General features: G+C 46.7%; 1 protein-coding gene across 1 annotated transcript in view; it reads right to left on the bottom strand.

The window, feature by feature from the left end:
* Window positions 1-1,384: 1,384 nt before the first annotated feature.
* The window catches only part of rmdn2 (regulator of microtubule dynamics 2), a 28,706-nt gene continuing 16,712 nt past the window's right edge, over window positions 1,385-13,378 (bottom strand). The window contains exons 5-11 of the mRNA XM_079729475.1: window positions 11,987-12,047; window positions 5,838-5,913; window positions 5,132-5,209; window positions 3,998-4,096; window positions 3,733-3,786; window positions 3,264-3,344; window positions 1,385-3,116 (exon numbers count right to left, since the gene is read on the bottom strand). Of these exons, the coding sequence (XP_079585601.1) occupies window positions 3,063-3,116; window positions 3,264-3,344; window positions 3,733-3,786; window positions 3,998-4,096; window positions 5,132-5,209; window positions 5,838-5,913; window positions 11,987-12,047 (503 nt within the window). The 3' untranslated portion in view covers window positions 1,385-3,062. The remainder of the gene's footprint in view (window positions 3,117-3,263; window positions 3,345-3,732; window positions 3,787-3,997; window positions 4,097-5,131; window positions 5,210-5,837; window positions 5,914-11,986; window positions 12,048-13,378) is intronic.

Genomic DNA, 13,378 nt, shown 5'->3' with positions numbered 1-13,378 from the left:
TGTATAACATCAATGTCATTGGATCAAAGGCAATGTCAGCGCTCCTAAAGAACACAGCCCTGTCGGCCGTCCGCGTGACATGAGTAGCATGGCCCGTTTTTCAGCCTACGCGAAAAAAACTAAAAAATAATAATAATAATAACCGAAGAGCGTTCATTGATGCTTTACGTGCGTCACAGCACAGCCCGGGCTTCATGTCATGTGGACCGTGGCGTTGGAGCTGATGCGTGGCCTATTCCGAGAGTCGTGCCAGGTCAGGTGGGGAACAAAAGGAAAGTGTTCAGGAGGGACTCCCCCCTGCAGCCCCCCCCTGCGGTTCGTTGTCTCGCTCTTCCAGAACATCCTGTTCCGACTCGCGCAGAGCTCACAGATAGGCAGCCGACCTCACGGTGGGTGACAACCCGGCAGATGTAGATCTTAAATGGTTCATTATCAACTGCCACTCTGGTGGATGGTGTACTTGTTTGTTCTGTGCATAGTATGTGAAAACACACACAACAGACGTCTAGCAATGAAGAAAGTTTCTAATTTTGGTATTGTATTGCGGACGAATAAAAAAAAACTAAACGGTTAAAGGACGGGACCACAGCCGTGTAAGGAAACTGACAGCTAGGAAGCTATTCTATCGCTCTTTCAAAGAATGAGTTCTCCTTCTCCATAAGGGGGGGGGGGCCTTATTGCGTGACCTTACTGCCTGGTTACTCTTCTTGGATTACAGGAGGCCTCTGAGGGAAGCAACCATTACACCGAATTCACACAAGCATGAGGTTGTCTATACTCAACACAAGCTACCCAGGGAAACGTATAAATGTATACAAGTCTTTTGATGCCATATACCGTATGAGTGGTAGAAGAAGTGGTGCTTAACATGAGAGGTCTGAAGAAGGTTTTTAAACCTTTTTATGTGTTTCATCTTGAGACCATATGCCGTTGAAGTGCAGGTGAATGAAAGACAAGAGCCGTCACCAGACAACCATCTGGTGGGGAGGCAGACCTGTCTCACCTGTCACGGCCAGTTGCTTCTGAGCACCAGAGGGCACGACCTCCACACAGCCGGCAGTCGCCATGACACCCAGACCACTGCACTGCCGGAGGCGACTCCTGACGTTTACCTTGAAAGCTTTTACCTGTTGCAAACACTCCAAATTATGATCAATCTATTCTGTAGGTTTCTTTTATTTTAAATGTGCGGCGGACTCATGCATTGGGGAGATGTTAGGATAGATTCCCAGCTTCCAACCGAACTTCTCCCGCTATATCCAATGTGAATTTAGAGATTGCTCACCCTGTCAGACATCACTCAAACACACTTTTTCTAATAATCTAAGAACAATAACAAAATAGTTTGCTGATTGCACAAATTTTATTATAATCTCATTCCGTCCTTGCAGATTTAAATATTCTAGGGTGCATTGATTCCAGAATAATCTCCATGTTTTGTATCATTTACAACATTGGCCTCAAGGAGCAAATAGTTTCCTTTGGGATACAAATATAATTAACACATTAAACATGTACAATACATACATATTTCCCATTTAATCAGTCCCTTTGTCATTATTTTAATTTCCTGAAGTTAAAATCATGAATATACCTCTTTATATATTATTTTAAATCCTTTCCCCCCTGAAACACTCATCCATATAAATACTTTAAACATTTGCTGCCTTAAAACCATTTTTATATTTTTATGCATGTCACTTAAAAGAAAAGATAATCGGAATGCTTTCACCTAAAATTTGAAATAATTGACTGGGTGGTAAAACAAATAAATTAACAATTAAATTCGGTCCCATGTGCTATGTGCATTTCTGTGCCATCCATGACCAGTGTGTTAAATGCTTTTCCTTCAATCAAAAATGGCTGGATAGAAAGCTGTAGTCCATTTCACTCTAGCACATGTACTTCAACTTCCATGGCTATATTTTGAAAACATTCCATGCTTCATATCTTACTATGAAAAAGATATGACTATATCCTTCCTGGCAGAGTCGCCTAATGGAAATATAGGGTTAATTACTCCAAAAACATTAAAGCAATTGCAGTTTGATTAAGTTATGTTTTGTAGGACAGGCATAGGACAAACCCAACATGTTTCTTAATCCACAACACGGATTGCAGTGTCTTGATCAAAGGAGATGAACTTCAGCTGGGGCCTTTGGCCAGCATGGAAAAGACAACACAGACGTCTCTGACACCACACGGTATACGAGAGTGGAACTATAAGGCCCAATTAGTGTTTGAGTGATGATCAAAGTCAGTGGGATAATTTGATTATCACTGGCGTGTACCGCGCCCCCCCCGTGGCTGGCCGGTCCTCCTGGTTCTGGTGAGGGGCTGGTGGGGGGCCCATGGCCGTCCCACCCTGCATTAGTAGTGTTATCTGCATGGCTGCCCCGGCGGCTGAATGGAAGGCTTTGTTGTCGTCACCGGACCGCGCTGCAGCTGACGTACCCGAAGCGCACCGACAGAAACACCACCAGGGGTGGGGTGGGGGGTAACTACGCCTCGTCAGGGCAGTCCTTCAGTCAGCCCGGACAGACGGTCAGTTTTGGTAACCACTAAAACCGTGGTGAAGATAAGTGGGCATGGGGAGATACGTTCTAAAGTGACTGAGTAAGATTTGCATGCATAATTTTCGTCTTTTTTTGGGATCATTTTTCTGCCCCCTTCATAGGGACAATATAAAGTCAGTGTTCTGTACAATTGCATGAAACACACTTGGTCACTAGTGACACATTTGTGAGTGTGTTTTCTCGATAGGGACTTCAGGGGACATGGACGGGTATATGTTTGGGGCAGTCTTTTTTTCCCCCACTGTAACATAACGAAACCAAAGCATGAGTCATCGGTATTCCCCCAACGCTCGCTCATTAAAATGGTCCAACCCGCCTCACTCACAGAGTGAATCCCAGTGATGGTGTGCTTCTGATGGCGTGTCGGGTTTCGAACACCCCCCCCCACTAAAGCACCTGTAGCGCCCGGTGGAGCGGAGAGTCAGTGGGGGTGGTGGATGGATCCGGGTCTCAGCTCTCAGGTGATGGAGGGGTGTGTTAGCGTCGTCAAACACCAAGCATCGGGCACAGCACAGTGAGCTCCTTCGCCGCATCCTCATCCTGAACAGAAACAACCTACTTTTAGGGATATATATCTACGCTACATTTCTCCATGTTGCATGTATTCGATCGGGTACCTGCATCAATTCACATCAATGTGAGGTACAATAAGCGGTGGACGTCCATGGGGCACAGGGGAGAACGTACCTCTTTAGAGACGGTGTCCATGGAGGAGGCGGCCTCACACATCCTCCTGGCCTGGCTCTTCTGGCCCAGATCCCTAAAGCACTGTTGACCACAGATGGCACTGTTCATCAGAGAGATAAGGTAGGATACTCCCCCCGCCCCCCCCCCATTCCATGGTTTCACCTCTGCGTGGCTCTTTCTGTTTGACATTGGCTATTTACTGATGTCAATCAGTCGGGAGTGTTGTCGTGAGCGGATACAAGTGCTCTCAGGGGTTGTAGTCTGGGCCAAACTCACATCCCTGTTGGGGCTTGACTCCTTTGAGGATCGGGTAGGGAAAAGGGCTTCCAGTGGTCTAACTCGGGTCAGCCCCCATCATAGGAAGGGGATAAGTGAGTGAGGGAGTGGTCTGGATAAGGGTGTATCTCAGAGGAGGGACTTTGAGGTAGATGCTTGTCATGCGTATGGCCTGAAGGTGACGATGACTTACCTTGGCTAAGAACACGTAGTTCTGTTTGGAGTATCCAGGACAGATATCCTCAACCTGGGAATTAGGGGGAAAAAGGGCTATTTTGTTATAAATGATCAGGTTTCACTCAACGGTGTCCTTGTCTTTGTCTTTTTCACTCACACAGATTCACAACTTCACGTTGAAACCAAACAAACCCTGTGTTCAATGGGATGTTTGGGTGTGAAATCGCTATTTTCGGCCAAAAAGCCAAAGCGATCGGTTTCCCTCGGATGCCCGTCCCTACCTTGAGGAAGTTCTTCAGGGCGTCTTGGACCGTGGCACTGGGAGGTTCTCCGAACAGCGTGGTGGCCACCTTCCTCTCGATCCACGATAACTGAGCCACCTGCAGCCGACAGGGGCATGGGTTAGCATGGGCACCAACATGAAGCAGCAATAAAGAGGATCGATTTCCCGGTTAGGTTAATCAATTTCTATTTATTTTTCAATGTGGGTAATGTTTTCTCTACTTCTTGGGCCTTTAGCTATCTATAGCCTATGTGTGCCTCTTGAAAAGTAATTTGTGAAGCGGCCAGAAATCATATTAAATGCAGATTCAGTTGGGTTACATTTCCAACCATTACATTTTTTTTGTAGTAATTCTACAGAACTTTTAGATTCCTGAAGAGTGCTTTTTTCCCCCCATTTGACCGTCCCAGGTTTCCCATGACTGACTGCACATCATTTCAATAGATTCCCACCAACCGTTTTGGAAATGCTTGACTTTAAATAGTTTTGTTTATCTCTCTTTTGGGTCTTAGGGCTCATATTCCACACGTTCTTTGGATAGTTCAAATGCATTTGAGTTGTTTTCAATGAACAAAAACATAGAAAATACCCCAAATGTATCTATCTGAATCATCTATAAATATCTACATAAAACATGTATTCTTCCACGGTCCCCGGTGAATGAGTGCAACTGAAGCCCAGAATGGAGTGAAGATACACGGTGTACGTAACGTCCGCACGGCGCGTTGGCTCTGCGATACGACCGTTCCTGTAAACAATCATGACTTTGTCCGCAGCTACAACCGCTACCGTTGCCGTGGAGCGCCGGGATATAAATACCTCTCTGGTATAATAACCTTTCTCATGCTAACAATGGCTGCTGTGAGCCTCCAGCAGAGCTGGGGCTTTGGCGCAGAGAGCAGCCAAGTCAAACAAGAGGAGGGGACAAATGAGGGGAAACCGTGGGGTGGAGGCACGGAAACACAAGCCCCCTCAACCCCCCATCTAGAGGGGAATGGGATGTCAAGGGTGGGTGGGTGAGCAAGTGAGTGAGCGAGTGAGTGAGTGAGCAAGCGAGTGAGTGAGTGAGTGAGTGAGCGAGTGAGTGAGTGAGCGAGTGAGTGAGTGAGCGAGTGAGTGTCTGTTGGCGTACAGCATAGCACCAGCGGCCCAATAGGTAGTAGGACATGGGATCCTCTGGCTTCAGTTCAATGGCTTTATCCAGATGGTCCTGAGAGAGAGAGAAAGACAGAGAGACAGAGAGAGACACACACAAAAGCACAACAGACGGGAAGGAGTTTACTGTTGATTCATGACACTGTAGCATTTGCAATTCCTTCATCTTCTCTGCCCTGATCTGCTCTGCTAGGCAAAAAACACACGCATGTTCCATCAACACACATACGTACGCATGCGATAGAACCGGCCGCCCTCCACACACTACTGCGCTCTCCCCCCCCCCGAGCCCTTATCTCTTCCTTTCTACCTCTGATAGAGAGATAGCAGCTGTCTACGCCTGTGGGGGCTGTAAACTGTTTCTAAGGGAAGCGGTTGACCACACGATGAATGCTATGCACAGTTGTTCCCATGCTCTGCCTTATGCAACCAACCTGGCTGCAGGAAAGCCATGCACATCTGCAGAAATGACATAATCCCCCTAGGGGGGGCAACTAGACACGAGGGTATGGTTGCCCGGTGGGTACAATTACCGCGTACAATAACCGCCCCTGTATATTACAGTATATCAGTCAAAATACGGCTTATCTGTGTCATGTCCCTGTAAAATGTTGGCCCCGGTGTATATAAACCATGGATATAGAGAGGGCGCTGGCAGATGCCTTCTTTGAGTCTCCACATACCTTGAAGATGAAGCCGTTCTTGATCTTGTTCTGCACCGTGTCGTATTCAGCCATTAAACCACACATGATGGCGTACCTGTGGAGAGACGATAACACGTTCAATCTAAATAACAGGTCAAACTGTTTTAATCACTGTTGCGGAGGTTAGTCAAATTGGATAACATTAAGATATAACCATGTTCATTTCTCAATGCAACCAGCAGTCGATATTCACTGGTTCTGAAATCCCCCTCTTCTATTTAAGCCCATTCAGCACCAACAGCCCATTCGGCCCAAACATTTTTTTGGGCCACAAAAAAACGTTTGTTGCCCAAAAATCTTGGATCCGATATAAATCTATTTCCAAGAAGTAGCAAAAACTAAAAATAAAAAGGATCGCAGAGGGGCAGCACAGATGTGTTTTGGTATGCGGTTATGAAAGCCCCATGAAATCCTTTAATCTGATCCGATGGGTCGTATTCCTGGTGGACGGAGCTCCGGTAGCACCTTCCCGCCACACCACCTCTCCTCTGGGTCACTTGCTGCTGGAATCCAGCGCCGTGCAACCGCCCTAGGCACGGCTCCTCATTAAGCTCTCTTTGGGGAGATAAGCTGCTTCATCTCTGCTGCCCTCTTCTCTCACACACTTTCTGGGTTTCCTCATTAATGAGGGGAGACGGGTTTGTTGGCCGTGGTGTGGGGATCCATGAGCCCAGTTGAGGTACTTGAGGGTTTCGGAAGAACGGAAAGGAGGATGAACCAGGCGATCAAAGTGATCTCACCACGAGACTTCTTTCCACCTAGACTGGTGAGAGCAAGCCCTCGCACGCAAAGAAGGCCTTCAAACACATGTAGGACTTTTATATAGCTTAAAGGTGACATATTATACCACCAGGTGTGAGTGTGATTAGCCGTTACAAGCCGTTTTGAAAATCGACCTCTTCTTACATAACAAGTGGACGTGTCCACCTAGATGTGTGCTGGCTAGTTCAGTCTACCAGCCTACCCAGTGGACTGTAGCAAGCGTTGCTCATCTATCCATCATACATCTAGGTGGACACGCCCACTTGTGATGTCAGAAGAGGCCGATTTTCAAAACGGCTTGCTATGGCTAAACACACTCACACCTGGTGGAATAATAGGTCACCTTTAATTAAAACATCAGATACGCTATGTGCAATCCTGAAGCTATTGATCCATTTATAGGCAGCAACCAGGCAGCAACGCTTCAGACGCTCGCACCAACATGCTGACCTCTATTTATACGTCTCGTGTGTGTGGGAGAGTTCCCATCGTGTCCTCGGATGTGCTCACCGCTGAATGACTCACTTCCCGGCGCTGTGTACCTGGCTCAGCGCTCGACATCACGTCACTCTGGTGGAGTGGAAAGACAACAAGGCCAGCACCTGGCTACCGAGGGCACCCCATTGATTGTCCGCCAAGCAAACAACACGTAGGCGACCTCTGCGCCGCCGGAGCACAGAGAGAGGGCGGGTTGTTTTCTCAAGGCTCCCCCCCGCCCCCCAGGGCGGCGGCTGGGCTGGGCTGATTTGAGCTGGGTGAGTGGTGTGCTCCGCAACATCACAGGAGCTCCGATGTTATCTGTCTGCAGACTTTCCGACTGACTTCCAATGAAAACAAGCCGCTCGAAGCCGTGGCTGGGAGTGACTCCCCACGCCGACTTTGGTTCTCACCGACCGCCGCGCAGAAATCCCACCAGGTGCACAAAGCTTTAGCAGCATGAGACCGCGTTGAACAGGCCAAGCCTGAACCCTGAGGGATACTGTGTGTCTCCGTACACACAACACCCCCCTTCCATCCCATGCCAAGGAAGAATCGAAGTGGCTGAGAAATAAGAGGTTTTGTGGGAAACCTTGCGGTGACCAAATATGCATGCAACCAATCGAATTTCCGTTTGCTGTATCGTTGCATCCTGAATCATGTGCTGCTCCCGGGTGTCATCAATCAAAAACGGGACTGGGGGAGGAGAGTGAGATGAGATGAACACCAGAAGGCAGTAATAATTCAAACCCAAATCAGCCGTCCCACAGACAGGACCGAGCTGCAGAGACGTTTCCTCCCAGGATAGCCCAGGGCATATTCTCCTCATCGTTATCGGTTGAGTGGGAAACAGGGCAAACTGCGTGGACAGAGACATGCTTGTTGGCTGGCTAAGCTCATAATGCTCATGAGGCGGGTAGTATAGTGTTTGGCACCGTGCAAAGAAAAAAAAGAGAAGCAGTACAACGAATAAGCAAAAAAGCTGACGAGACGTGAATTAAGATGGAGATAAGGTGTCTTGCCCGAGGCCATGTTCTTGATAGGTCCTTGGATCAATTTACACGTTACTAATCCTACGAAAGGACGCCTTGCTTAGACATAGAGAAACATAGAGGTGAGGTGTGCTTGTGGGGGGTAAGCGATAGGAGAGAGGGGGGTGAGGGAGAAGATATGAACATGTAAGGAGGTGTGTCCGCCCCGGGGGCGTGCCCACTGTTGTTTATCCTTTCCTTTCTTCCTTGTGTTGAAATCCCATCTCTCACGACTTTCTTCTGCAACAAAGGGGCGGGGTAAATGGTGAAGTGGTGAGGAGGAACCAAAATAATTATTTTTAATAATTCTGTTTCCCCCCCCCGACTGTTATAATGTGTAAGAACAAAACAATAATCTCCTGCTTGGCAGATAGAACTGACGATTGATTTCAGCGTTAAACTCCAACATGGAGAGGAGAGTTCTTCCAGAGTCAGGGAGGCTCCAGGCAGCGATCCCGACCACCAACCCCCACCCAGAGAAGCCAGGGACGGGTCAAGTTTGGGACTGGTGAGGGAGTAATGGGATGCAGAGTGTTCCCACTGCAGTATGTTATCTTAAATACCTCCATCTCCCGCTATGGTCCGCTGGATGTCAGAGGCCACACAATGGGAGAGAAAGCCTCCCACTGCGACCGATAAAGCACGAGGCGTGCTGGGTCACCTCGGTGATGACCACAGCCACAAAGGAATGCGTTAAGTCTTAAAAGTGAATCCATCACCCGCCTCCCAAAGCTTCCCTGGTAAACCCCGGTGTTTTTGGTAACATCAGACGGTGTATAGTACATCGTGCTCCAGCCACAGAGGGAGGTTCATTTGAGATACAGCCTTCTATGTAAACAAGCCTGGAATACAAGATATCCAATCCACTTCCCAAGGCCACAAGTGTGCTAAGATTACACGAAAAGGATTCGTCGGCCATACTCCAAAGGACACAACAGCGCTTTGTACGGGCATAGCAAACAATGACAACGTCTAATATTTAATGATGGAAAGACAGATACGTAAATCCTTCTTGCGTTTCACCCCGTATCAGTGCCAAACTGGTAAAATAAATACAGTGGGGAATGAGTCAGAGGGATGACAAGTGCCGTGGTGTTATCGGTCATTTGTGGAGGCTGACAAGCTGCTTGGACAGTTTGGAGTGGACACGCCAGTAGCATGTAAGGGGGAGAGACCCTGCGGGCCCGTTGGACGCACAGAACTAGAGCACTGACCGTCCGCGGAGCGGAAAAGAGCTCTTTTCTGCACGTCACTTTATCAGGCGTGACAGAAGCGGGAGAAGGGCTTGGCACATTGATCAGGCTGAAGGATGGTCATTCATTCACTCTGTGGTCATTGTCTATTATTAGTGCCTGTCGGGTGCAGACTCTCCCTTGCCAGCACCTTGCGTGGCAGATCAAGAAGGAATTGGCACCGCCGGTCAACACCCTCTGCCAAATCTGTGACCGGCTCGGCCGCATTGTGAACACCGGGCAACAGCGCCTGATGTCGTGAGAATCGCCAAGTAAACAGTGACCTCATGCTGAAAGAAAGGGCTCCAAACCCTGCTTGGCACGCCACCACGGCCCCATATCCATGGTTGAAACGGGGCCTTATCTACTTTGCCATGCCTGTTTTAATTAAGCTGCATTTCCGCCTGGTTTAGGATCCTAACAAATCCCATTTCTGGATATAGGATTAAGCATTTGGCTCTTTTTTTTTTTTTACCGTTGGTCATAATTAACTGAACAAGCACGGCCTTCTCTTTTGCCTGACCTCCAGCTGTGGTATGTGCGTAAGCTATAACGCCGTTAAACTACCTCGAACCGAGTAGTGCAAAGGGGCCCGCTGGCACAACAAGGTGCAATGCGCTGAGAACACTTTTCATGAGAAAGTGCCACACACACCTCTTCAAAGATGACATCAATCACATGCGGCACCTATTTAAAAAGGACCTTGATGCCGGTCCAAAAGGAAAGTAGGGGCTTAAGCAAACAAAAATACATTTTTAGGTGTCTCTAAATACAATAATTCTATTAATTAATTAACCAAGAAACACATATGCAAATGTCGCAAGCACACACCTGCAAACACACACCCAAGTTTCGGGGCCCCCCGATGTTAAAAAGACAGGCAGTAGAGGAAAGTGAAGGTTGCTTGTTAAAAGTGTCTGCTTGAAGTGCATGCCGTTTTAAATGTGGTAAATATGCAGGCCACTTACAATTGAAAGGAAAACCCTAAAAACATATGAGATCGTGATAGTTCTTTCATGGCTGAGGTGCCTATGTAGCTTCAAAAGACAAACCTTCCAGGAGTACAGAATGCCAATCTGAGAACTATAATCTGGGACAAATCTCTATTGGCTGTGTTGTGTCCACAGGCTGCGGTCGGCACGCCGCCTTCAAGTCACAACACGAGCGCTTCTTTCAGGCCAGGAATGCGCTGTTGAGGCCTGCACAAATACAAACAGGATCCATACCATCAGGCCCCTCTTGACACAAATAATTAAAAGCCAAGGGGATTTTTCCATGAAACCAGAGGACGTGAAGACTTTCTTCTTCTTCTTCTCCCTCCTCATCTTTTGGTTCAGGTTCACCTTTTTATGTCCTTTGAAGTTGAAGAATCCACTTTAAAGAGCTCTGATACCAAATGATTCCGACTTTGGCAGAGGCCGAGTCTTTATATAATGCTCACCAGACCAGTAGCAGAGGTTGGAGGTTCATTTTGGCATGAGTAACCGAGCCGCCAAAGAGGACATTCAAAGGAGATGGAGGCAAGGTGAATTCATCTATTTACAAAAGGATTGAAATCATTTGATCAAGGAATAAAGGAATTAAGTTAGTTATGGCTTGTGCAGGACCAAACCTTAGCTAAAAATAAATGGGAGTGGCCAAGTTAATTTGCATTACAGTAGAGGTGGTGGTGGTGGAGGGGGGAGTAGACATGTCTGCAAAGCTGCAAGACAGCTAAAGGAATCGACACAATAAAGAAGTCAGGACATTGGCTTGGCCTCAGTATCCCACTGTGCGGCAACATTGGCAATGTGAATGCTAACTACCTTTCAATTGGAGTGAGGAAGACAGCTTTCTCTAGGTGCAAGGACATTTATTATACAAATGCCTTTTTGGATTGATTACTAACCATGTAAACAAGGTTATACAATATGTATATCATTGTACATTATCATTAGGACTCATTTTTCCACCAAATGCTGGACTGATGTTACGAGGAGAGAGGTGAGTGCATGAGTTGACCTCCCTCCACACCCGAGCCATCAACGGCCACAGAATAGGCTCCACTGCACCGCGGTATCAACCCAATGCTGATATGCAGTGATTGCAGGCCATCAGTCAAATGAATGTGTGTTCAGCTAGTGTCACCATCACGCTATCGGAGTGAGTCCAGACTGTTTACATTCCAGCAACTGGAGGGGATGTGATGGTATCAGTGGGACAAAGGGACAAAGGGGGGGGGGGGGGGGGGGGGGGGGGGGTTGTACTCTACAGAAGGCCAGGGTGATGGCTTAGCCCAACCTACATCCTCTATTGCACATGGATATCTACAGTGCAATGTATGGGAACAAGCCATTAAGGTGACTTCGTTTTTCTCTCACTTTTAGTTTATTTAATTGACCCCCCCGCAGACGAACAGGTCGGGGGCCCACCTTGCCCAGGAATCACACCCAGCCAGGGTATCTTGGGTGAGCCCAAGAACAAAGTATTGAACCAAGTGTTGACCCTGCGGCCTTTCTGGAAGCTTCGGGACACGGAAAACGCGGAAACTTGCACCTGAATAAACTGGCTGCACTGGTTGTGTGTGTGGGTAAATAATGAACGTTTTGAATAATGAGTGAATTAAAAAGAAAGACAAAAGACCTACCACTGATGACTGTCGGCACACGAAGGGTTTAGCTTCACCGCCTCCGCACCCGCCTCCTTCCCTAGAGGGGGGAAGAGGGGAGAGTGAGACCCCTCTGGATGACCCACGGCCCATAACCCCTGGGAACCCCAAGCTCTCTGGGCACCGATTGGTCCATTCAAGGCGCTGCGCTTCCTTTTTTCAAAACAAAGCATGTTCATTTTCTTAGGGAAATTGTGTGATTTAGGGTGAAGAGCACACACACTCTCACAGACACACACACAAACATGCCTTGATAAATAATGTTGACCTGCAGTATCTGAGACAGCAGTATCGGTGTCATTAGAGCCTGGTTGGTAATTATTAAAGGCCCATTAACAAGAGGAAAGAGAACGAGAGTATTCTAATCATTCAATGAAATCAAACCACTGACAACGTGTTACAACCTGGGTAGATGAGTTTGAAAGGTAATTCTAGTTGATTCCTAAAATAGTGATTTGGATGGGCCGTGGTAGGAACGCTAATGTTTCCACGTACAAACTAAAATTAGATTACCAGGGAAGTTTAACCGCTTTCAAGAAATAAACTCTAATATTACGTACAGATTGGCTGAATGAATAATGTATTCTTATGTATCGGTTTACTTTGTTCCCACATACATTTCTTACAGTTAAAATATTAATATTATGGTAAGAAACCGTTACAGTGGCCATTTCCGTCGTGCTTAAATTGTTGCTTACTCTGTTGGTTAACCAAGTCAGAAGAAAACATATATCTAAATAAGATTTATTAATTTGATCTACACTGGACTCTTTCCTGAAGGACTGTTTCCATTCGTCATCATTCTCGCACCTTGCAGTGAACCTGTTCAGCTCGAAATATGATCACAAATGTTAAGGATAATGATGACACAATTTCCATCTGATTCAACATGTCATAGTGTTCATGTCACTGACAGGGTTTAGTTTACACAACACCTCCATTACTGATAATGATCAGATCTGAGTACAACAATCAACCAAAATACACATCTACAAATACAGTACAAAATACACATCTTTAAGTTCTGACTTTCAGAACATAATTTTACATGTGAACTAGTTGATACGCATTTGTGGATTAAAAGAGTTTTATAGAGTTTTCTCAAATGTGCACAGCAACTGATCTGTAAGATAAAAAGGTCTGTAAAATGTGACTGCGTTCTTAGCATACACCCAGAGATGGTGTTATGCAAATCACATTACGTGTACCACAATACACAAATAAAATATACTAAAATAATATTTCTTACTTTGTAAAATTATTCAAACTCCCTGTCAAAACTGAAATTTACATACCAACTACAGTCGAATGGCCAAATAATGAATAGATGCGGCCAGTGGTGAAACTAAACGGCTCCTCAGCATCGATTCC

The sequence above is a fragment of the Pollachius pollachius genome (genome assembly GCF_949987615.1).
Source record: "Pollachius pollachius genome assembly, chromosome: 2".
Classification (NCBI taxonomy): Eukaryota; Metazoa; Chordata; class Actinopteri; order Gadiformes; family Gadidae; genus Pollachius; species Pollachius pollachius.
This window is presented reverse-complemented; position numbering and strand designations above follow the sequence as displayed.